Raw genomic sequence first — 25,668 nt, 5'->3', positions numbered from 1 at the left:
TTTAAAATTATTCATTCGGAAATTCTGAATAAGTTGAATACACCATGTAGGCCTAAATCAACGAGTTCCCTTCTATTACGCACACGTCCAATATAACATCAATTGAACCACCAACCACATTCAAATTTGAAAATTGTACATTCAATAATTATTCCTTTTAAAATTATTCATGTTTATTTTTTATGTCATCGTCGTTAATTAAAACTTTTCTAACACTTGTGTATTTTAGTTAGGTTATGTTATAGCTTCTGCTCTGAGAGGATAAAAAGAACTTCTGCTATATGATATTATGGATAGTCACGTATCAGAGATTGTTTAATATTAAGATTTATTGAATAGTAATCATTACAGTGTCTGTATAAAGACACTACTGCCATCTATCATGCATCTAGCGTAACATTTGTAATGTTGAGATGGTACAATAATACATTTGAAGACAGTTGTATTTTCGTAAGTCAATTAATATTTTATTGTATTGGAGTACTTCGTTACTTCTAATCTTTATATACTTTCTTCTAATCGTGTAATAGTCAATTAAATCCCACTCGGGTTTTGATTTTCTCTAGATAAATCAAAACGTCTAGTGAGATTACTGTTGATAACTTTATTTTAACCCTTGTTTTCTACGGTTTTAGTAAATGGCGCTTGGCTCACTATGGTTTGAACCCTTCAATTTCAATGTTCATTAATAACACCGTCACTATAGACACAAGTTCAGCTGTGCATTAGTTCAATTAAGTTGGTATTATCAGAATTATTGTCCAATTTGTGGTGAAAGAGTGACTGAAAACAAGTTATCTCTGAACATTTCGGTTGTCATGCCACATGATTTATCAATACTTATTTTTATTATAACTTTCTACAATACAGTATAGTAGAGGAGGCAAGACCTGTCCTGAGATCGTATCATGTGCAGTGACTCATCACCAATGGATGTGGAGGGGGAAGATAGGTTTTAGGCTGGTATTCATAGTCGACACTTTCGATTAATGTGTCCTTTGGAAGACGCAAAGTATCACTTTTCCGTTGCACAGTCGACACTTTGGTGCAAAGGAACACTTTGGATGAAAGTGTAGTTCCGACCACACTTTGAGCCGAAAGTGGCACTTTGTATAAAAATGGCGGACGTCTTGGAAGTTGTCGAATTATTAGAACGTGCGGAAGAGATGGCACAATTAATGGACAATGTACAAATTAGAGATAGGCCTAAAGACAATCCCGTGGAATTTTATAATGATATAGAATTAAAAAAACGGTTCCGATTTGATAAAGAAACTTATTGAGATTGCTTATATTTTCGATGATTGGTTGACAAAAACTAATAATAGACGTTTGCCAGTGCCTCCAATAATACAGTTATTGACTGCATTAAAATTCTATGCTACAGATATGTACCATACATTAATATATATAATATTATAGTTCAGGTATTTCTGTAGTAACATTCGTATATTTATAACCTCAATTCGATGAAGTGATTTGTAGGTAGATATGCCTATATATCCTATTTTTTATTACTGAAACGAATTTTTTAACTTAAATAATATTAAACTAACTTCAATCTAATGTAGGCATAATTATTTTAAATTAGCATTGAGAGACCTCACGTGCCTGCCTTCTAAGCAGATTCCATAATTATATTGGGTTTAAAATGATTTTGATTTTTGTTGACTACCTGTATTTTGAGATAAGATTTATCTTGATGTTGATATAATCATTACTGTTTTGATACCGGTAATATATTATATTTTCACGCCGGTAAGCAATACATCTACTGTCTCTAGTTCATGTGCAGTCATAACCTCATCATGAAAAGAGATCTCATACGATTAGGCCTATTTTGTTTTGCATTATAGAAACATTTGGCATTCAAAATATTCCTGAAGAGCAGGCAATAATGGAAAAGAGAGAGAGAAAATAGTAGTAATAATAATAATAATAATAATAATAATAATAATAATAATAGCAGTAGTAATGTGTTTATCTCATTCTTTTTTTACTTCTATTCACTATTCACGAAAAAGACAAAAATGAAAATAACGGAAATAACACGATATATCAATGAAGCAGAGACATATAAAACCTAACCTAACGCTATAAATGTAATGATTATATATATATATATATATATATATATATATATATATATATATATATATATACACACATACACAACTTAACCTACTCAGTCCAACTTAACCTAACTATATAAACTAATAGAAGATATGTAGGCTACAAAATCTAACCGAACTGTATAAATCAGTGGAACGGCAAAATCTAACTTAGCGACATAAATCAATGAAAAAGATATGTACAGAACCTAATCTAACTATATAAATTAATGGATCAGTTATGTACTGTACAAAGCCTAACCTAATTTCACCACCAGTATCACTAACTATTTAATAAAATGTTATATATCTGAACTGACTGAAATAATCGAAACTATCGGCAACAAAAACTATAAACTGAAATAAAACAACTTTAAATATATATTTTCTTCCTCGCGCAATCAATAGGCTCCCAATTCAAATCACAAGCATTGTAATTTGTAGGTTATACATCATTAATTTGTTATTGTTTGTTCACTTGTTTTGAAAGGCATTGTGGGACTTCTATTACCAACCAAATTGTAACTACACTTTGCTGGCGTAAAGTGACACTTTGTGAAGTGCACTTCTTCAATCGTCTATGAATACCACTAATATGAAAGAGCCACTTTCGTCAAAAGTGTCACTTTGCAAAGTGGTGATATAAAGTGTCGACTATGAATACCAGCCTTAGTCTGAGATGAACTTCCGTGTCGGTAGATTCGTATAATATGTTTTTTGGTGGGTTATTATACGACGTTTTATCAAATGCTGCGGTTATCTAGCATCTGAATGATATGGAGGTGATAATGGCGGCGAAATTAGTCCAGACTCCAGCGCCGAAAGTTATCCAACCTTTACTCTTAATGGGTTGCGGGAAAGCCTCGGAAAAACCTCAACTAGGTAACTTGTCCCAAACACGACTTGAACCCGGGCCCACTCGTTACGCGATTAGGCAGGCTAACCGTTCCTCTAAGCAGTGGACTCGTATAATATTAATCATAATGAAAGACACTCTCTTTCTGATAGCTTATTGTTTCGCCTCTTGCACAGCTCACATGCCAAGTTTTGCCTCCTAAATCTATCGTTATTCACCAAAAGAAATGTTGATTCTCCATGAATATCTACTCTCAGCAACTTCTTCAGAAAGATCTCATCTAACGCTATCCATGCGTTGTTATCTTGATTTTCCTCCTTTTATAGTTTCATCCGCAGTCCACTCCTGCATTATCATCGGTATTCTTCTATTTTTTTCAATCTTCGTTCTTGAATTACTTCTATAACGTTCTTTTCTAATCTACATATTTTTTCCAATCGTTTGAGTTCAAAATTTTTCCCTTCTTGATTTTATCGCTGCTTTCTGCTAAAATCCATTTCTGTAGCCAACAATTTGTTTTCGTGTATTCTGTCTAATTTCCAAGATACTGCCCCGTATGCTATACCGCAACACCTTCTACCAATGACTTATAATAGGGGATTTTTGTTTTATTTAAAATCCTCCTGCTCCAAAGAATTAAGTTCAACATGCTAATTGTACTCCTTTCTTCACTTAATCTCTTTCAATTTCAGCTACACTCTTCCCATCACCTTTCAAAATTGACCCCCAATATTTAAATTTATTGACCATTTTAATTTATTCTACTTTCAATCTCCAGCTTTTCTTCATCTTCCAACTTCAGGGTTAGACTAGCTTATAACATTATCTCATCGTATGTGAATAACCTATGTAATTTCAAAGCTATGTTATGAATATAATGATGTTTATATGCTGTAAGGAGTCCTCTGTTGGATCATGTGACTCCAATTAAAATTGTACCACATTCTATGGAAAGGGTCGCCCTCGGTAGAGTAGTTGGTATAGCGCTGGTCCTCTATGCTTGAGGTTGCGGGTTCGATCCCGGCCTAGGTCGATGACATTTAAGTGTGTTTAAATGTGACAGGCTCATGTCAGTAGATTTACTGGCATGTAAAAGAACTCCTGCGGGACAAAATTCCGGCACACCGACGACGCTGATATAACCTCTGCAGTTGCGAGCGTCGTTAAATAAACCATAGTTTTATTTATTTATTTTCTACGGAAAGAATCCAAGTAACTACAGTAAATTATTAAACGAAATGATATCACATCCATACCGACATTTTCCTATGAAGTATCAAAGATAAGGTACTGAAATTCAAAAGAATCCTGTAGTTAGATAACCCCATCTTTCATTAATTATCCCTCAAACTGTTAGAAATATATTTTCTTCCTTTTTTACAATTGTTACCACTTAAGTCTTTTTCTATTCTATCTCAACTATTTATAATAATACTTAACAACCCTTTATCAACGCCGAGGTTATTAACTTATTTAGTGACGGTTATATTGGTCATAGTAAGGTGGTATTTGGCAATACGTATCCGTAGATTCTCGTGAGACAACATGAAATTCATCTTACAGTTAGTAAAAATCTTTAAAAAGGACTAGATAATCAGCCGAAGGGATTCGAACCCACGCCCGAGACCAGCCTCCAGCTTCCCACTTTCTAAGCTACATCTGTGACATTTTTACTGTTTATATAATATTTTTTACCGTTATAATTATTCAATCACCTAGCCTACTCCACGCATCTTTGAATTTATTTATCATTTAATTTTTCCTCACCCTTTTCTTGGAATCCCGTTCCTTCACTTATAACTTGCATCTTGTCGTCAGACATAATCTTGAAACGTTGTTAATTTAACAACATCCAAACTACAATTCTTCTAAACAATTCAATAATTATGTATTCCTCATTTATTACGGTACTGTTTAGTAACGCAAGTGTACAGTACAGCCGGTCGTTCTCCGGCCCTGACGTTTCTCGTGATCGAGGGAGACAGTGTTGCCGATACGTATAGACAGAATGAAAACTGTCACGCGCTCGCGGTCGATTTTGTGGCGCGGAATAAAAAATATTTCGAACGCGTAGGCTTGCCTATAAGTCATTTGAAATATAACTTAGATCACAGCCTTCGTTAATGTACACAGCTAGCGTAGATCACAAAAAAAAAAAAAAAAACTAATGCGAACGCGTATGTAAATCATTTTACAGATTTACACAAACGTAGATCACATCTTTCATTAATGTACACAGCTAAATAATTATAACAGAATAGAAACTAATGCGAACGCGTATGTAAATTATACATAGGCCTACAGTATATTACCACAGACTATGGGAATAGCCTATCTTTATAATGAAAGTGTATCAAATGAAATAGACCCCACTTTCCTTAGAATCTGTTAATACTCAAGTGGAAAGACGCCACACTTTTAACGGTTGTTTTTCCCACCTTCAAAGCGTCAAAAACTCTATCTATCACTTTCGTAACAGGGAGAAGAGGTTCTCCATTGCCTCACTCCTTCTCAAAATATTCACGCAGTCTGTATATAAATTCATGACTTTTGCTCTTAAAAGAGCCGATTTTTCCCTTCTTTGATTCTGACGACCACTGGCCATATTACTATATCAATAATAAGGTTTACAGGCACCGTAAATCGCTCAAGCACAAAACAACATAATTACTTCGCCTGTACTATAACATAAAGAACTAACGACTCGTTCGCCACGTGCTTCGCGTAAAAAAGAAGTGGCAACATTGCGCTAAATACATCAGACGCTCATAGCTGGTTGGTTCCAGCAGACAACTTTAACCTCTAGTGCCCGCCTCTCTTCCAGCATTGCAAACTGCGATTGAATTAATCTTCGCATATCGGAACTCAAGTCTTGTAACAGCAAATTACAATAGAATTAAAAACATTACTTTAAACCGAACCAGAGTGTTTGAAGGTTAAAATTTAGCAGAATAGTTTCATTCACAGTGGAATTTCGAGGTTCTTTTCACAACTTCAAAACGCCACAGGTTGGCAATGCTGGTCACTACCTTTCTCTCTCGTTCTCTCTTCTCTTTCCAAGCGAAATGTCAGAGCCGGAGACTGGCCGGCTGTAGTTTAGAGGGAAGATGTGGTTAGTTTGAGGAGTTTCAGAATTTTAATGTGCTGAAAACAGAGGATTTTTCAGATGGGAGAGGAGGAAAGATTTTGAGGAAGGGGTGGAGGAGGGTGAGAGGGAGAGGAAAAGAGAGAGAGAGATAAAGAGGGAGGGGGAGAGAGGGAGAGGGAAGAGGAGAGAGAGAGACAGAGAGAGGAGTACACCCACAGTCTAGTATATACAGTCACGAAGCTTGGGATGATTTTTGCATTTCTCGCGATAGTTGCTAGCCGCTTGGAGCGCTGTGAGTACTAGGAACAATAGACTGTACCACTGCCATTGTGATCTAATAAGGCCGTAAGGCAGACCATGTGACTCGTTTAACCCAACCACGAAGGGCTGCGTTTCAACCATATAAATTTGTTGGAATGCATAAAGAGTAACATATATTTCTATAAATGTAGTGTAATTGCATTAATAAAATTCAAAATAATGATTATGAGACACTTCAGACATAATTCACTTGCGAGTTGAGATGTAATATTATTTTTGGTGTGAAAATTACGTTCTGCGTATGTGTAATACTTGCCTTTATTTCGATTAAATATTGCTAAATTCTTGTACATTCATTTATGCATGATTCAATAATTTTCAGTTGCACCGCACGGATATTTAGATATGTTGAAATTATAGGTTATGTTTACTGTGCCAGTACTTCAATATTCGCATTTATACATTATGATTATGCATAATGTCCTGTACGATACCTCGCACATTCAATTTGTCTGTATTTGAATACTACAATTGAATATTGAATTATTGAATTATTGTGTTATAAGAGACGAAGTAACACAAAATTGTACGTACACTAATTTCATAGGAGTGGTATAGTAAATTTTCTATTTACAATTATGGAAGGTAGACGTGCTATATTAAAATCACAATATAAATTCTTTTTTATTAAACCTCAAAATAGCTTCCATTCTAAACTTAAAATGTTGATGTGAACAGATTATTTTAACATGTAAAATTCTCTTGACATTAAAATAACACAGTTTTGTAATTATTTCTGCAACATATTATGCAACAAGAAGTAAACGGAACTTATGGACACATTACACTAAATAAAACTTAGCAATGATACGCAATAAAGTTATAATATAATATTTCACTGAGCTCCATACACTGAAATAGAAAACCCGGACATCCATTACGGCCTGGTCTAGATCGAAAAGACATTGACTCTGCCGTATTTCGTATTGTTATGAAAAGTTGTGTAAACTGTGAAGTGTTAGTTATCGGTTGTAAAAACTATAAATGGCTAAAATACAATAATTTGAATAATAATATGGGACAAGGAGACGTTTCTAGTACTATAAATTGTAAGAAAAGGGGGTCAGATTTATCCTTCTTCCGAAAAATTCAGGAAGGTGAGTTTATAAAATATAATTATATATATATATAATGAAAATAATTAATAAACCTTATGTATTTCATTTTCAATAGTGGAAGGAAGGTGTTAATTTTTTCAAAAGAATACGATATCGAAAATGTACTACATTTTATCGTCTTCTAGGAAAAGATTCTGTGATGAGGCGATAGTAGCGATCCTGGTGGTTAGCAACTATCTATGGATGCATATTTATTAAGTATTGAGCTTCGTGACAGTCACGAAGCTTGAGGTGATGTTTTGCAAATCTCGTGATAAAGCGCTCCAAACGGTTAGCAACTAGAAACATAGACTGTCCACGGTCGACTTTGGACTGTGTCGTATTTCCATCGAGTGCTAGCTCGTTGCGTATTTCACATTGATGCTTGTGAAATGTTCGTTATTTATTTTTTATTGGGTTATTTTACGACGCTGTATCAACATCTTAGGTTATTTAGCGTCTGAATGAAATGAAGGTGATAATGCCGGTGAAATGAGGCTGGGGTCCAGCACCGAAAGTCACCCAGCATTTCCTCGTATTGGGTTGAGGGAAAACCCCGGAAAAAACCTCAACCAGGTAACTTGCACCAACCGGGATTCGAACCCGGGCCACCTGGTTTCGCAGCCAGACGCGCTGACCGTTACTCCACAGGTGTGGACTGTTCGTTATTGGTTGTAATGAAAATGTTAATGGCTAAAATACAATAATTGGAATAATAATATTTTCCTAGAGATGTAGTTTGTAAGTTTGTTTTAATGAAATTTATTGATCACGTTTTATTTTCAATTCTGGTGGGATTATTATTGCTCAGGTCTACTTTTTTTTTCAAAGGATATGTTTTTAATTATAGCTATAATTTTTTTTATTTTTATTTGCTACTCTACTAGAGAGGTAGAAAAAGTCTGTTACAATAAAATTTATTGATCACGTTTTATTTCCAATTCTGGTGTGATTATTATTGCTTAACCTCATCCCACTTTGTTAACTACGTAAGCTACACTACAAGTACCGGTACACGTAAGTTACTCCATTAATTGAATCGGTCATTGCAGAAAGGGGATAAGTCATAAAATCTTACTTTTGAGATAATCAATAAAAACTGTTTTCTTCTTCCAATACTGGAGTAATCATTATAAATATTTTTTCTTACTTTGTTTATGAATAGTGAAGTATAATACATCATGTTAGACATCTGACATCTCAAACACTTTTGTTTAAAGTTGTTTAATCGAACCATGACTTATCCCCTTTCTGCAAGGAATTGTTAAATATAAAAGAAAAAAATATATAAATTACAATTTTGGGCTAATGTAATATTTGAAAAATAACTAAATGTTAATAATTACAATGATAACGATGTTTTGTGTATAATTACTACATTACAGTCACCATTTACATATATATATTTTCATTTCAATCACTATTCCTACTACAGAAATGTACCAATATGTAATTTTATATCACAGTTTTAAATCAGAACTCTACTTTTAAACTAAAACTTAAAAACTGCATATAGGAGAGCACAATAAAAATACACTAAAGTACTACACAAAATCATTTGTTTCAATTTTTACAGAGTGTATTGTTAGACGTTGGAAGCCACGTCGTCTGTAGATTCCTTGTCACAAGGTGGCCAGTTCTCTTCGTAAAAGGAAGTGTGTTCCAATGGAATGTATTGCCTCACTGTCGAAACGTCTCCAATTTTTTTTCGTATTAATGGGAATTTTCCCATTGTATGCTTTTGTATAGGCATTACTATGCGTCCAGAACCTGGTTTTTTCATACAGAATCTGTGTTTCCTCATTTCACTATCAATGAACAAACTGGCAGTCACACATCCTCAATCATCTTTAGAGTAAACAAATTCACTGAATTGTGCTGAAGAAAACATATTCTTATCTTTCCCTTTCTTCCTCAGTGTGTCTAATGAGCAGGTGGTTTTCTTGTAATACTCTGGCCACCAGTATTTAAAATTCAAAATATCATCAGTAGTAACTGATTCTACAGAAAATCTGTTGTTTGTGTTTGCCTGGTGGATCAAGGTATTGTATTGGTCTGGCACATACTGTATACCCTGTCTGTCTTCCTTAGTTTGCGCTTCACTACACCAAAGTTGCGGTCACAGGGAAGAAATGAATGGCCTCGTTGTGGAAAATAATGAATGATTTTGTTAAATCTCCCCATTTGGGTCAGTGCAAGCAACAATCGAATTAAGATATGATTTTTATTTTGCCCTCCACAGTTATCAGAGAAAAGATACAATTCCTTAACTGAAGAAGAGACATTATTTTCAATGTAGTTCAGAAGGAACACACTTCATTTGAAGATCTGTGGCCTATACCTTCATGATAGGAATAGAAGTGCGCCGTATGGTCTTTGAAATTGTGAATGTTGAAAATTATTGATGACCCAGAGTTGCGTCTAAACAAACAATGAGTAGTTTCTTACCCACATTGTTCTCCTGTCGTACGGGCTGCTACAGACTTCCCAATGGAATTGACGTTCCAATGCCTTCAGTTTATTTTTCTTATTTACATTTCTGCGGTAGTTAATTTCATTGCGTTTACGTTTACCACTAATAACACAGTTTTCTTCCCCTGGGTCACTTACTACTTCTAGCTTATCTGTCATTTTCCTTATCACCTGATGGGTGCATAACTTATTAGATCCGCGGCACTCAGTTGCGTCACGTCGTCGGTCAGTGCAGAAAGAAGGTAAGTCGCTGACTTGTCCCCTTTCTGCAATGACTGCGCTGCTTATGGTACTCTGCTTTGCGTTAAGAATGAGCAAATTTGTCCCATTTCTGTATGGAAATGTGTGTCTAGGTCTGGAGAAAGCAATGGCACTCTTAACTCATTTTCGCGTTTTTCATGACTTATCCCCTTTCTGCAATGACCGATTCAATTCATATTTCCATTATTATTGTTGTAAAGGGAAATGAAAATTAATATTTATTGGTTTCATAGTTAATTATCGCTATAATCTTGAATGAGTGAAGCGATTATAGTAAATTTCAGTTCGTTTTGCACAAACAAAAATAATATTAACCTATTTCTTGCAGGTATCTTCGAGTTTATGGTGGAATTTAATATACTTAATTAAAATAATAAATTAACTTTATGCATTTCATATTTCCATAATGGAAGGAAGGTGTTAATTTTTCCAAAAAAAACACAACAAAAGTGTAACATATTTTGTCGTCTACTAGGAGAGAGATCTGCGATGATGAGGCGATAGTAGCGATCCTAGTGGTGGGCAACTACCCATGTTTGCATTTTTACTACATATTGAGCTTCGCGACTGTATATAGTAGACTGTGGTAAAACCTAACTTACTGGCATTCTTACCGAATAGCGAAGTTGCTCTATGGCACTGACAACCAACCGGTTGCTTGCGGTGCTATGTGCAGGTATTGAACACGGCGCGGGCTCAGTTCGAGTACATTTTGTACAGTACATTGTGTAGACGCGTACGTTTGTCCTACGGTAGTAATGGTGTCTCGTAGATCGGCGCGTGTTTGTCACGGTAAGAAACCCGTTAAAGCGGAGGCCTTCGACGCCAACAAACATTTTAAATCCTGAATGGGAAGCAACATACTTCTTCATGGAATGTAGCAAAGTTCTATGTAGATTTTTCGAATTATTGGAATAGATAAACTTGTTCCTGGAAATGAGTGGAGAACGTGTTGCAGAACTCGCAAATATTAACTGGAAATGTGATCTTGTATTCACGGCTAATATAACTGAACATCTGAACGTTTTAAATTAATCACTTAAAGAGAAAAACAAATTGATCACATATATGTTCTGTAGTATTCAAACTTTAAAAAATATGCTGTTGTTATGGGAACATCAACTGTCCAATGGCGACCTGGGTCATTTTCGCAGGTTGTCACGTGTGGTTCGGGACTCTTGATTTCTAGTGGTTGGCTGTTATGTTGAACATCTCCAGTTGCTTTCTCGTGAGTTTGAAGACAGATTTCAAGATCAGAGTCACATAAAAATGGATTTCGACCTATTTGCTACACAGTTTAGCATGAATATTGATGATACCCCCAAAGATGTCCAACTGGAACTAAGCAGCTTGAAATGTGACAATGAGTTGGCTTATAGTTACAGGAACAAACTTAGTTTGCTAGACTTTTACAGTCAATTTCCTAAGTCAAAATTCTCTCGTCTCCATAGGCATGCAGCATCTTTGATTTCAATTTTTGGTTCGACCTATGTGTGTAAAGCTTTATTTTCAGCTATGAAACGTAACAAAGGTTCTGAAAGAGCCAACCTCTTGAAGCATGCATTAAGGGTTCAGAGTTGTATTTCATTATGTCCAAATACAGTTTATATCGTACAAACAAAATATGCCAAAAAGCAAGAGCGTGTACTGAGTAAATCTGATAGTATCAGACTCTTAATTGAGATTATGTATTCATTGAACAATTTGTATCAGTTTAATTTGAAACCATCTTCACAGTATTATCGTTGTTTTTGTCAATGTCTTTTTGTTTACATTTCTCAACATGCCCAGTGTATGAAATAGTAGGAGTTTCATTTGTCAATTGCTGACTTTCACTAACAATGTATTGTTTCATTCTTATATAACTATACTTTAAAAAGATACTGCAATTATATGCTACAATTAAGTTGTATTTAATTATATTGGTACAGAGTATTATTTCTATAATGTAGGCTATTTTCGTTTAGTTGTTTAGGCTATAATTTAGTGTTGGCACAAGCGGAATAATAAACAGTGTTCATCAAAGCGCATAATGTACTCTTATTTACTATCCAATCATGTATAGTGTAATGGTAAAAACAACTACAGATTACAGACAAGCAGGACGCCACTGTGTTACGTTCCCGCCGACACAGATGCTGCATCGTGCACACCAGAAGTAACATTGCGTGCTTGCGAGTTGGTTGACGGTGCTCTATGGGAAGCACTGCGTTGAGTTTTCCCGCCATTTTGTTTGCTTTAAGCCCGGCAGATAACAGAGTGCGTGGGTTTGCATTATCAGCTATTGGACTAAGATAGCGATATAATTCTACTGGCACTTTACATCGTCAATCTCAGACAGTTGTCTGAACTCTACTGGGATATACAGTTTGATTGAGGGATTTTGGCCCCTGCAAAAGTAAGTACTCAGAGCGAGTTACTAATCACTACTGGGTCACACAAGTCAGGCCGCGCAGTCATAACACCTAACACTTTTTTCTTATCATGTCGTGGTACACTCCGTCTTAAAACACAATATTCTTCCACACGTCCCGTTACTAACCACAACGTCTGTTGACTAAATAATGTCATGATGACTTATAATTTCTTGACATGAGTGTCCCTCAGTTTCGAGCATAGATATTATAGTCATTCTTCCTCTATTCTCTTCCTCTCCTATGCATATTTGTGATTAAATTTCTTTCTTATGACGCAACATACAGCTCGCTCACTAGACAAGCAACCAAGAACAGGGGCTATTAAAGCTGAATCGAACTGTACGTATTTTAACTATAGTATAGACGAGGACACGAGACCTTGTATGCGAGCTGTGCGATAGGGGAAAGAATGAGCTATCAGAAAAAGCCTTTGTTTCATCATGGTTAACATTATACGAATCCACCGACACAGAAGTTCCTCTCAGACTAAAACCTATCTTCCCCCTGTACACCCATTGATGATATAGCCACGGCGCATAATAAAGTCATCAGAAAGGTTTTGCTTCCTCTCCTACACTACAATATACTCGTATCTTCAAGTGTTCACTGTGTTAAAGCACGCTTTTCCCGCTATTAAGGACATTTCAAAACAATCACAACCTCTGTTCCTTCGTCGTCATTATGGACGTTCCAAATAATCTCAACCTTTGTTCCTTCGCAATTTTACATATGTTTCAAAAGAATTTCAACCTCTCTTCCTTCGCTCCTATTACAGACGTTTCAAAACAATCACAACTTCTGTTCTTCGCAATTATTATTCACGTTTCAAAGCAATCACAACCTCTGTTCCTTCGCAGCCATTACGGTCGTTTCAAAACAATCACAACTTCTGTTCCTTAGTCGCCATTACGGACGTTTCAAAACAACGTCAACCTCTGTTCCTTCGTTGCTATTACGGTCGTTTCAAAACAGTTTCAACCTCTGTTCCTTCGCAACTATTACGGATGCTTCATAACAATCTCAACTTCTGTTCCTTCGTAATTATTACGGATGTTTCAAAACAGTTCCAACCTCTGTTCCTTAGCAACTATTACGGACGTTTCAAAACAGTTCCGACCTCTATTCCTTCGCAACTATTACGGACGTTTCAAAACAGTTCCAACCTCTGTTCCTTCGCAATTATTACGGATGTTTCAAAACAATCTCAACCTCTGTTCCTTCGCCGCTATTAGAGACGTTTCAAAAAGTCCCAACAACTGTATCTCTTCGCCGCTAATACTGAATTGTCAAAACAGTCATAACCTTTGTTCCTTCGTTACTATTACGGACGTTTCAAAACAATCCCTACGTCTGTCGCGTTGCCGCTATTACAGACGTTTAAAAAGAACCACTATGTCTGTCTGTTCGTCGCTATTACGGACATTTCAAAACAATCACCACTTCTTGTTCCGCGATGGAGAAATTATTGTGAAATGTTTTTGCAGTTTATAAACAATACTCGCTTGATTAAATTTTCACTATGTTCGTTAACTAAAGTAGGTTTCATTATCATGTAATGTATGATTAATAGTTTTTTATTTGATTATATTATAACCACGTTCGTTAATTAAAATAGTTATTGTTTGTCTGCTTACCAAGACTTCAGTGTCATATTACTCAGCTCCATCGATGAATCTTATGAAGATCAGAGCAAAATATAGGAAATAACTATTACAAAATTGATAGGTAAAGTTTTATGTACTGTGCTATAGAGAAAGAAAATGGAAGTTGGAGTTAAACTATGATATTGCTGCACACATTTAATCCCTTATAGTAAATCATTCTTGATGTTCTCTATGGGATGAGGCCAAGTAGTGTGTGGTGATTCTACGGAACTCCGAACAATCGAGCGTCAGAAAGTATAATAGCAGAGAAGAGTATAAGTTCTTGAAGGCGTACTTCTCCGGAGGTTAAAGTAAACTTTACAGGTGTTTCAGACTTTTGTTGACGTTCTGCAAGAGTGGAGCACTTTGGAAGTTTTGCACTGTGGAAAAAAACACAGCCATAAATAAAGAAAGAAGCAGGTAAACATGTTTAGTTACACTTCGGTGGAGGTTACGCGAGCGGATACGCTTTAAATATTAATTAAAGTCTTAGCATGTTTAGACGAGCTATACAACATTACACGTACATTTCAGGTGAAGTAAAATCTCACAGGAAATTATCAGATTCAAACCCTATATTCGAAGTGTTATAAGTATAACGCATTATTTTTTCGAGTGGGAAATAAAACGGAAGGTAGTGATTTAAGAAAAGTGGCAAGATACTGTTAAGAGAAATGCAAGTACATCGAAGCATAAGATATGTTTGCAACACCAATTTATAATTCGCCAGAAAAATTAGAAATATAACTGAAGTTATTCAGAAAAAAAAACTATCTCGCATAAAGACTATTTTTTTCATCTATAGATACATTGTTCATACCTTGAAAAACTTACCGTGAATTCTGATATAGAAGACACAGAAATAAAGCATAACGAAGTAATAATAAAAGTACCAAAATCACACCAATTTTAATTAAATCATTGGCCAGAGTGGACATGAGTGAAGGAAATGAACTTCTGAAAGGTATTTAAAACATGATCAATCGAAGGGAAAGAAAAATTAAGAATCTGAAGTGAGACCGGAATGCGTCAATTCCCTGCTTATTTCGCTGGCTGGGTTTTCCAGGGTCGGATCCAGGACGAATTGGTACAATTTTGCTTAAATTGGCCCATTGTGCGTCCTGTGTCAGATGAATGTTCTAGTCGAACAGGTGATCCGGGTGATATTCCAAAATGTTATGCTGATAGGTGGTGCATCCTGCTTAAACCCTGACAAAGCTAGATAACTTTCCCAGACGAGTACCTGATAAGCCCCGAGGCCCGGAGCCCTAATACCTTTTTATATCTGCACAGGCAACCCGTACTCTCCAAGACTTCAACCTATTTTTAACTATTAGAGATTATAGATTAAATGAGACGGAGATGGACTGTGTTGGAGAAATGAAAGAGTGAAACAGAGTAGTTTTTGCTTTGTCCACATTTTATTTCCATCACGACCTGGCCGAGGATCGAAACCGAACCGTACATAATTTTATGAAGAAAGACAAGCGCGTCAGCTCTGAACCACAGACGTGACAAATGTACTAGCTAGTGACCAAATTCAATGGATAATAGTTGATAACGACAACGATGCAAAATGAAAAAATAAATATATATTGACATCTAAAAGAATGCATTCTGTTTTTTTAACATGCTATGAAAAGAAAAAAAACACTGCTTTACGGACATGTAACAAATTTGTTTATTTATTCCGGAGAATTTTCATACACAGAATTTTTCAACAAAACTAAGATTGAAAAACTTATAAGCCATGTTCCATTTATTTTAATTACCCTGTAAGTGTGTGTGAGTGAGTGACAAAAATATTTAATTTTGCAGGATATTTTCCCCAACAACGTTTTGCAAATGTGAGACACTTACTGTTAGTTAAAAGAATCATTCAATATTTCACTTTTTAAAAATACAGATTTTTTTTTTTTTAATTCTCGTGTTTCGTATTTACAATATTTGTCGTCTTATATAAATTAAGTTTTAAATTTAAATAATATTTTTTTAAACAATTTCACTTCAATTAGTGTTCTGCCCAACGGCAGGTCTTTCACTGCAAACCCAGCTTTCTCCTATTTTCTGTCTTCCTCTTTGTTTCCTCATGTGATTCATATATCTTAATGTCGCCTATCTTCTCATATCTTCCTCTACCCCGAACTCTTCTCCCGTTCACCATTCCTTCCAGTGCATCCTTCAGTAGGCAATTTCTTCTCAAGCAGTGACTCAACCAATTCCTTTTTCTCTTCCTGATCAGTTTCAGCATCATTTTTTCTTCATCTACTCTTTCCAACACTGCTTCATTTCATATTCTGTTTGTCCACTTAGTAAGTTCCATTTTTCTCCATATCCACATTTCAAATTCTTCTATTCGCTTCTCTTCACTTCGTCGTAATGTCAATGTTTCTGCCCCATACAATGCCACATTCCATACAAAGCACTAATGGAGAGTCCGATTGAAAGGGTTCGTAAGTGCTCATTAAATGTTACCATTTATATAATAAAAGGTCGTCTTCATCATCATCATAATCAGCATCATAAACATCATCATCATCATTATCATCATAATGCACAAGATTAACGGGCCTATGTCCTTTTTCTTACAAATCACAAATGTACTCCTGCTCTCGTCATCGTCTGAGTTAAAGGGTTCGTAAATGATGATTAAATGTTTGCATTTATACCATAAAAAGGCGTTGTCGTCGTCATCATTATCATCATCATCATAATCATCATCATCATCATCATCACCATCATCATCATAATCAGCACCACAACCATAATGCACCACATTAATAGGACCTTTGTCGTGTTTCTTATAAATAAAAAATATGCTCCTGCACTCGCCATCTTCTTCTTGGTCTTTCCAAATCTCGCTTGAATCTGGCTCGATACTGAAAAACCACGATGGATAGACGATCAAAATCCGTTTGGTTCATGTGTTCTCCTCAGTGTAGCTGATTATAGCAAATATCAACTGTATAATTGCTAAAACATCTATTTTCCCCCTATTAGTTAGGTTTCTCTGTTTATTTCGTTTTGACAAACTCAATATTTGAGGAGAAAAATTCGCTCCGGCGCCGGGGATCGAACCCAGGTCCTTGGTTCTACGTACCAAGCGCTCTGACCACTGAGCTACGCCGAATTCAATCCACAGCACCGGATCGAACCTTCCTCCTTCGGTGTTTTCCTTTGTGGCTGATTCCAAGTTAGGCATATACTTGACATTTTATGTCCAAGTCAACTGCTGTTATACAAGGGGCGCACTCAACTGAGTGACTTGTTTGGCGGGATTCCGCAGTTAAGTGCACAGTAATCTGTACAGAAATATGCACTGCTAGCTATGAGATCATTAAAGATTTTATTAATTGTCAATATTACAGATATTATTCTGTAGGACAAAATAATAATATCTTTAATGATCTCACAGGTCTTTCACTGCAAACATTATCTCAAATATTTCCTATTTACTGCCTTCTTCTTTGTCTCCTAATATGATCCATATATCTTAATGTCGTCTATCATCTGATAATTTCTTCTGCCCCGAACTCTTCTCCTGTTCATCATTCCTTTTCCGCGCATCCTTCAGTAGGCAGTTTCTTCTCAGTCAGTGACCCAACCATTCCTTTGCCTTTTCCTGATGAGTTTCTGCATCATTCTTTCTTTACCTACTCTTTCCAACACAGCTTCGTTTCTTATTCTGTCTGTCCACTTCACACCCTCCATCCTCCTCCATATCCACATTTCAAATGCTCCTATTCACTTCTCTTCTCTTCGTCGTTTCTGCTTCATACAATGCTATACTTCACACAATGCACGTCACTAGTCTTTTCCTTACTACTTTTCCCAGAGGCCCGCAGATGATATTCCTTTGCCGTTACAATCCTCCTTTTGACTTCCTGGCAGCACCTCATTTTACTGCTTATAGTACACCCAAAGTATTTGCACTGCTGCCTCATTTAGAATTCGCAAGTTTACCCTCTTTACTTTTCTTGCGACAACCATGGTCTTCGTCTTGTTTGCATTTATCTTCATCCCATATTGCTCACAGCTGTAATTTACTTCCAATAACAAATCTCTTAGTATCATCTACTCTTTTTTTAATAACGCCATATCAACAAATCTTAAGCACTATATTCTTCCTCATACTATCACTCCTACCATGTTCTGAAAAGAGTTCTTCACTAAATCCTCTAAGTAGATGTTCAACAGGGTAGGTGATAAAGGGCATCTTTGACGTACAGCTCTCCCTATTTAACTTCTTTCTGACATTTCTTCTCCTTTCCTGACTTTGACTCATTGTTTCATATAAAGATTACTGAACAGTCTTCTCTCTTTCCATTCCACGCCAATTTTCTTTAGGATCCCCATCAGTTTATTCCAATCCACTGTGACAAAAGCGTTTTCTAGGTCCACATATACTACATACACTTCTTTACTCTTCACTAGGTATCTTTCGCCAATTGTTCTTAGCAATCTAATTGCATCTCTCCTTCCTTATCCCTTCCGAAGCCAAGCTGCTCTTCTTCCAACTGTTCTTCCATCTTGGAATATAAACGTCGATTCAATATTCGCAACAAAATCTTCGCGCGAGTGCGATCTCAGGCTGATAGTTCTGAATTCGTTACATTTCTTGACATTATTTTTCTTCGGGAGTGAAAGCAACACTGTCTCCGTGAAATCTTCAGGCCAATCGCCTTTTGCATAAATTTCGTTGCATAATGGTAGGATTTCCTTCTTGTCTTCGCCCATACATTTCACTAATTGAATGGGGATTGCATCTACTCCTGTTGCTTTCCCATTCTTCATTTTCTTAAGCGCTACTTAGTTCAACGTCTTCCCTTAAATTATGTAATTTCAATTTTGTAGTTACTGACATTATTTGTTTACCAAATTTTTTTTTCAATAACACCATTCAACTGGTTGTATTTCAGCTGTTTTGTACATGCTTAATTCATTTTTTTATTTAAAATGAAAGGTTGAACATCAACATCTATTAGGGATGAATACAGCATTATATTTTTAAACTGCAGTTGAGAATATAGTGAAATCAGCACAGTTTTTGTATCTGAATGATGAAAATGTACTTTGTAGAAATAGCATGGAAAGAGAAATCAATATTTTAAACATACGTATCTGTGCAGGGTCGAGGTGGACGGGGCTCCATCTTTGTGTGGGCCTCTGGAAACGGTGGAAGTAAAGGCGATAACTGCAACTGTGATGGCTACATCGGCAGCGTGTATACTCTCTCCATTGGGAGCGCGTCTCAACAAGGACAGTTTCCATGGTACGGCGAACGTTGCGCTGCCACGATGGCGGCCACATATTCCAGCGGAGCTTATTCTGACCAAATGATCGTAAGTACTCTCGAAATAAATCTTCCTGTGACATTCAATAATTTTATATTTATTTATTTATTTATTTATTTATTCTGGTGCAGTTAAGGCCATCAGGCCTTCTCTTCCACAACACAAGGAATACAAATAGAATAATATAGAAAAACAGAGAAAAAAATACTATATACAAAATAAAGTTACACAAAAAATAAAGAGAGAGAGAGAAAAAAACACTATAAACAAAGTAAAGCCACAGAAAAATATACACAGGTTGCAGTCACACAAACTTTAAATGAGTGATTAAGTATTATAATTAATAGTATCCTAACTAATTAACTAACATAAACAAGATACTTGCAATTATAATCTAGATTAAAAAAGAAAAAGAAAAAAAAAACACAAATCAATACTTCTAGCAATACCTAAAACCATTAACTAAGACAACATTTTCCAATTTAATTTTGAATTGTGATAAAGTCCGGCAGTCCCTGACGTCATTAGGTAACGAATTCCAGAGGCGAGGTATTTCTACAGTATAGGAAGATGAGTACAAAGACGTTCTATGATGAGGGATATATTCCTCATTCAAATGCAATTCTAATGTTCATCTTCACTTTTACGCAAATCCATCAGGAAATATGTCCTACAACGAGTTTCTAATGTCATAATCAAATTTTTCAGAATATACCAAGACAAAGAGTTTGTATAAATTCTACATCTGCAAAGTTTCCACACCACGTTGTAGAGTAAATAACTTGTGGATATGGTAAATTCTGTCTGTTGCATTGCAAATGAATTTTACTGTATACTTGGTCAAAAAGAAGCTGTCCGGCCTCTTGAGGGGCGGATTTATTTTTGTCTAGGTCCTGTTCGGGTGAATTCGCGGTTCACTGGAGCAAATTTCCACGTACAGTTTCCGTACAAAACACTCTTCGTGGCAACCTCCTCAGGGTGCTTGTAATAAAGTAGTGGTTAGTCTGCTGCCGTAGACTTCCATGCAGGATAGTATCTACGTTCGAACCCCCATTGTTGATATTTTTAAAATGTGTTCATCCAATTGATTCTTAATGTAACATTTTCAATTAAATTTTCTAAGGTTATTTGATTTTATTTAGAGAGTATTATGGACGCTTGTAGATTGAGTACAAATTCATCGCCTCCTCAATTTGATTAAGTTAGCAGCAAACAAGAAATCATATGTACATTGCCATCTATCGATATGATGAGCTATAAATTCGCCTCCGACCGGTGATGGAACGCATATAACAGGCCTGCACAAACAGTGCTCAACGAGCGCGCGCGCTCGTTCGGAGCGGGAGAGCCGTGTTTACAGCTCGCCGAAACGGAGAGGAAGATACGTCAGAATGACATAGACTTGCTATAGGGAAACGACCACTCTGTTATCTAGTGGAGTGCAGTGTGTAGGCCTATTCTCAGTAACTGTTTCACGTTGCTTACCTACTGCTACAGTATATTATGGAGGAATCTAAAAGACGGAACATAACATTTAACATTTAACGATTTACAGCTCGAACTTATTGATCTTCAATGTAACCTAAGAGCTAAAGATCGTTTGAATAATACTACTAGCCTGGTTGAGTTTTACAAGACTAAACATTAGCAATAAAAACCACGACTACACAGGCTGGCTGTGAAAATGATTGCTATGTTTGACTCAACATTTATATTTGTGAGCAACTGTTTTCTATAATCAACTTTAATAAAGATAGACATCGATCATCTGTAACTGATGTTTCAATATGTTCAGTAGGCTACTGTTCCCTTCAGCTGCCAACAGCATAAAACCTCGTTTTCATGTACTGATAAATACAAATATAACAAAATGATATTGTACATTTAAGTAGCTATAGAATTTCTATTACTTCTCTAGAATAAATATTTCTTTATTAATTAATAATAGTCCAAGATAGTTTTGCAAACACTGAACGGGAATTCATTTCATAAGCACTCCTTCCTTTTGTGTATATTTTGTACGAGATCGCCCCTTCTTCCAGTCCACCCTTTATAAACAGCGCAGCTAATATCTGCATTCCGCTCATGAGCTGTGAGCCGGCTCGGAGAGCTCAAACCTTGTGCAGGCCTGGCATATAACTTTGCCATTTCATTTGTCATTTGGCTTGCAACCATCATGGCACAGAAGATGATTTTGTGGGATCGGGTCCAGAAATATTGGAAGGCTATAGCAAAAACAAAAATATATATATTTCGCCCTCCCGAACGATCATGGAAGTACCAGATTCACATGCTGCTCGCAACAGGATCACCTTGGCTGTCTGCGCATGCGCGGACTTGGTTAATAAAAACCTAAACTAACCAAACGTAACCTTCGTATATGCAAGATGTGTAACCAGACACGAAGAGAACTTGATTTGATCAGGAATGTACATGAGAAAATGAATTCAAGTAAGAATCACGCTGGCACTGCATGAGAGGTCCGTGCATGCGCCACGGCCAAACTGTTCCTGTCACGAACCTTTCCTCCCGATTCACACATAGTCTTACAGACGCGCCACTTTCATTTTGAGCAAGGGTACGTTTTATTGCTCATGGATAACATGATATCAATCTACACGCGTTGTTGTTTGAGCAATGTGGGCTTAATTTCAGTTAGGACTGTAGTGCCCAATTCATCACTTCAGGGATTAATATTGAATTCTGATACAGATATTTTAATTGAATTCCAGTAAATTTATGTGAATGAAGCCATGTGTCACAATGAAGCCTCGAAGCTTCACAGGATGTTGTGGAATTTAACGACAGCTTGTGACGATGGGCACACTAATCATCATGGAACAACAATGAGAAATGAAACAAGATTCGCGAGATATAACGTTCTGACTGGAGTGTAACATAAAACTAGCTGGAGAGATTACTCTGAATATGAAACTGCAAAAGGTATCAATATTGTATCATCGGAGTCCACACCTGTGGAGTAACGGTCAGCGCGTCTGGCTGCAAAACCAGGTGGCCCGGGTTCGAATCCCGGTCGGCGCAAGTTACCTGGTTGAGATTTTTTCCGGGGTTTTCCCTCAACCCAATACGAGCAAATGCTGGGTAACTTTCGGTGCTGGACCCCGGACTCATTTCACCGGCATTATCACCTTCATATCATTCAGACACTAAATAACCTAGATGTTGATACAGCGTCGTAAAATAACCCAATAGAAAAATTGTATCATCGGTATCCAATGTAGCTGTAGTACTCGAAATTACTTTCACATACAAGTTACTTCTTACTCTACAGAAATGAGATATCTGAGACATAATAAGTGAGCAATAACCACAACCATAATTACAACAAAAATTAGATTACTGAATTTATTAGTCTCACGGTATCAAGTAGAACTGGTCATTCCTGGTTACGCTCGATCGTGAGTCGAGTACCATTTCAGACAATTTGGTGTTTTTGACATTTACCCAACTATATAAGATGAATTTCAGGCAATTCCGACTCGTCTCACCAAATACAACTTCATAAACATTAACCCCGCCTATTTTAGATAACTTCGTAGTTGATACAGAGTCGTTAAATAACTAATTAAAACTGCTATCACTCGATCAACACTATTGTAATACGATGAAAGAGTAATGGAACGGAGAAAAATTCTCTCCGGCGCCGGGATTTGAACCCGGGTTTTCAGCTCTATGTGCTGATGCTTTATCCACTAAGCCACACCGGATACAACCCCGACGTCGGACAGAATTGTCTCTGATTGAGTTCCAACTCTTGGGTTCCCTCTAGTGGCCGCCCTCTGCACTACGTCATAGATGTCTATGAACATAGGACCGAAGTCCACACTTGTGCTGAGGTGCACTCGTTATGAGTGACTAGTTGGCCGGGATCCGACGGAATAAGCGCCGTCTTAAATCACTTCGTGATTTACGCATATCATATATTATTTCAATGTACCTAAGTACATACGATATTTCCTTGCAGATATTCTGCGTCATCATACGATGAAAGAGTAATGGAACGGAGAAAAATTCTCTCCGGCGCAGGGATTTGAACCCGGGTTTTCAGCTCTACGTGCTGATGCTTTATCCTCTAAGCCACACCGGATACAACCCCGACGTCGGACAGAATTGTCTCTGATTGAGTTCCAACTCTTGGGTTCCCTCGTTTGTACTTAGGTAGTAAGTAAGTAAGTAGTAAGTAAACGGGAAGATATTTACAAACTATTTTTGTTGCACTGTATTCCCCACACTTCAATTACTTCTCAACATAATCTCCACCATTATTGAGGCATTTATCGAGTCGTGGCACAAGTCTTTCTATCCCCTCATTGTAGAATTCGCCCGCCTGCAATGCGAACCACTCCCGCACTGCTGTTTTCACTTCGTCGCCATCAAAACGTTGACCACAGAGGAACTTCTTGAAGTACAGGAAGAGATGAAAGTCACTCGGAGCCAAATCCGGGCTGTAGGGGGGATGGTCAATTTGTTCCGAGCCAAATTTCGAGATGAGATTTTGGGTGTCGTCGCCAACAAAACGTTGACCACCGAGGAACTTCTTGAGGTGCAGGAAGAGATGAAAGTCACTCGGAGCCAAATCCGGGCTGTAGGGGGGATGGTCAATTTGTTCCGAGCCAAATTTCGAGATGAGATTTTGGGTGTCGTCGACATCAAAACGTTGACCACCGAGGAACTTCTTGAGATACAGGAAGAGATGGAAGTCACTCGGAACCAAATCCGGGCTGTAGGAGGGATGGTCAATTTGTTCCGAGCCAAATTTCGAGATGAGATTTTGGGTGTCGTCGCCATCAAAACGTTGACCACCGAGGAACTTCTTGAGGTGCAGGAAGAGATGAAAGTCACTCGGAGCCAAATCCGGGCTGTAGGGGGGATGGTCAATTTGTTCCCAGCCAAATTTCGAGATGAGATTTTGGGTGTCGTCGCCATCAAAACGTTGACCACCGAGTAACTTCTTGAGGTACAGGAAGAGATAAAGTCACTCGGAGCCAAATTCGGGCTGTAAGGGGGATGGTCAATTTGTTCCGAGCCAAATTTCTAGATGAGATTTTGGGTGTCGTCGCCATCAAAACGTTGACCACCGAGGAACTTCTTGAGGTGCAGGAAGAGATGAAAGTCACTCGGAGCCAAATCCGGGCTGTAGGGGGGATGGTCAATTTGTTCCGAGCCAAATATCGAGATGAGATTTTGGGTGTCGTCGCCATCAAAACGTTGACCACCGAGGAACTTCTTGAGGTGCTGGAAGAGATGAAAGTCACTCGGAGCCAAATCCGGGCTGTAGGGGGGGGATGGTCAATTTGTTCCGAGCCAAATTTCGAGATGAGATTTTGGGTGTCGTCGCCATCAAGACGTTGACCACCGAGGAACTTCTTGAGGTGCTGGAAGAGATGAAAGTCACTCGGAGCCAAATCCGGGCTGTAGGGGGATGGTCAATTTGTTCCGAGCCAAATTTCTAGATGAGATTTTGGGTGTCGTCGCCATCAAGACGTTGACCACCGAGGAACTTCTTGAGGTGCAGGAAGAGATGAAAGTCACTCGGAGCCAAATCCGGGCTGTAGGGGGGATGGTCAATTTGTTCCGAGCCAAATTTCGAGATGAGATTTTGGGTGTCGTCGCCATCAAAACGTTGACCACCGAGGAACTTCTTGAGGTGCAGGAAGAGATGAAAGTCACTCGGAGCCAAATCCGGGCTGTATGGGGGATGGTCAATTTGTTCCCAGCCAAATTTCGAGATGAGATTTTGGGTGTCGTCACCATCAAAACGTTGACCACCGAGGAACTTCTTGAGGTGCTGGAAGAGATGAAAGTCACTCGGAACCAAATCCGGGCTGTAGGAGGGATGGTCAATTTGTTCCTGTCCTCATATTTTTTTCATCGACAGCACGCACCAAATTGTCATTGACCAAAGATGGCCGACCGGTATGCTGCTCGTCATGCACAGAGACGCGGCCCTCTTTGAACTTCCTAACCCATCTCCTGACCATTCCATCACTAATGGCATCATCACCATACACCTCACAAAGTTGACGATGAATGTCAGCTGGTTTGATGTTTCTCGCATTCAAGAAATGGATAACAGAGCGCATCTCA

General features: G+C 37.4%; 1 protein-coding gene and 1 non-coding gene across 2 annotated transcripts in view; one reads left to right on the top strand and one right to left on the bottom strand.

Moving 5' to 3' along the window:
* LOC138698941 (neuroendocrine convertase 1-like) overlaps positions 1–25,668 on the top strand; it is a 435,125-nt gene that overhangs the window by 213,380 nt on the left and 196,077 nt on the right. Inside the window, exon 9 of the mRNA XM_069825139.1 lies at positions 19,396–19,608. Within this exon, the coding sequence (XP_069681240.1) occupies positions 19,396–19,608 (213 nt within the window). The remainder of the gene's footprint in view (positions 1–19,395; positions 19,609–25,668) is intronic.
* Positions 23,217–23,288, bottom strand: TRNAY-AUA (transfer RNA tyrosine (anticodon AUA)). The gene has a single exon. It is a non-coding gene; the product is annotated as a tRNA-Tyr (tRNA).

Source organism: Periplaneta americana, chromosome 4, assembly GCF_040183065.1.
Source record: "Periplaneta americana isolate PAMFEO1 chromosome 4, P.americana_PAMFEO1_priV1, whole genome shotgun sequence".
NCBI classification, from domain to species: domain Eukaryota; kingdom Metazoa; phylum Arthropoda; class Insecta; order Blattodea; family Blattidae; genus Periplaneta; species Periplaneta americana.
This window is presented reverse-complemented; position numbering and strand designations above follow the sequence as displayed.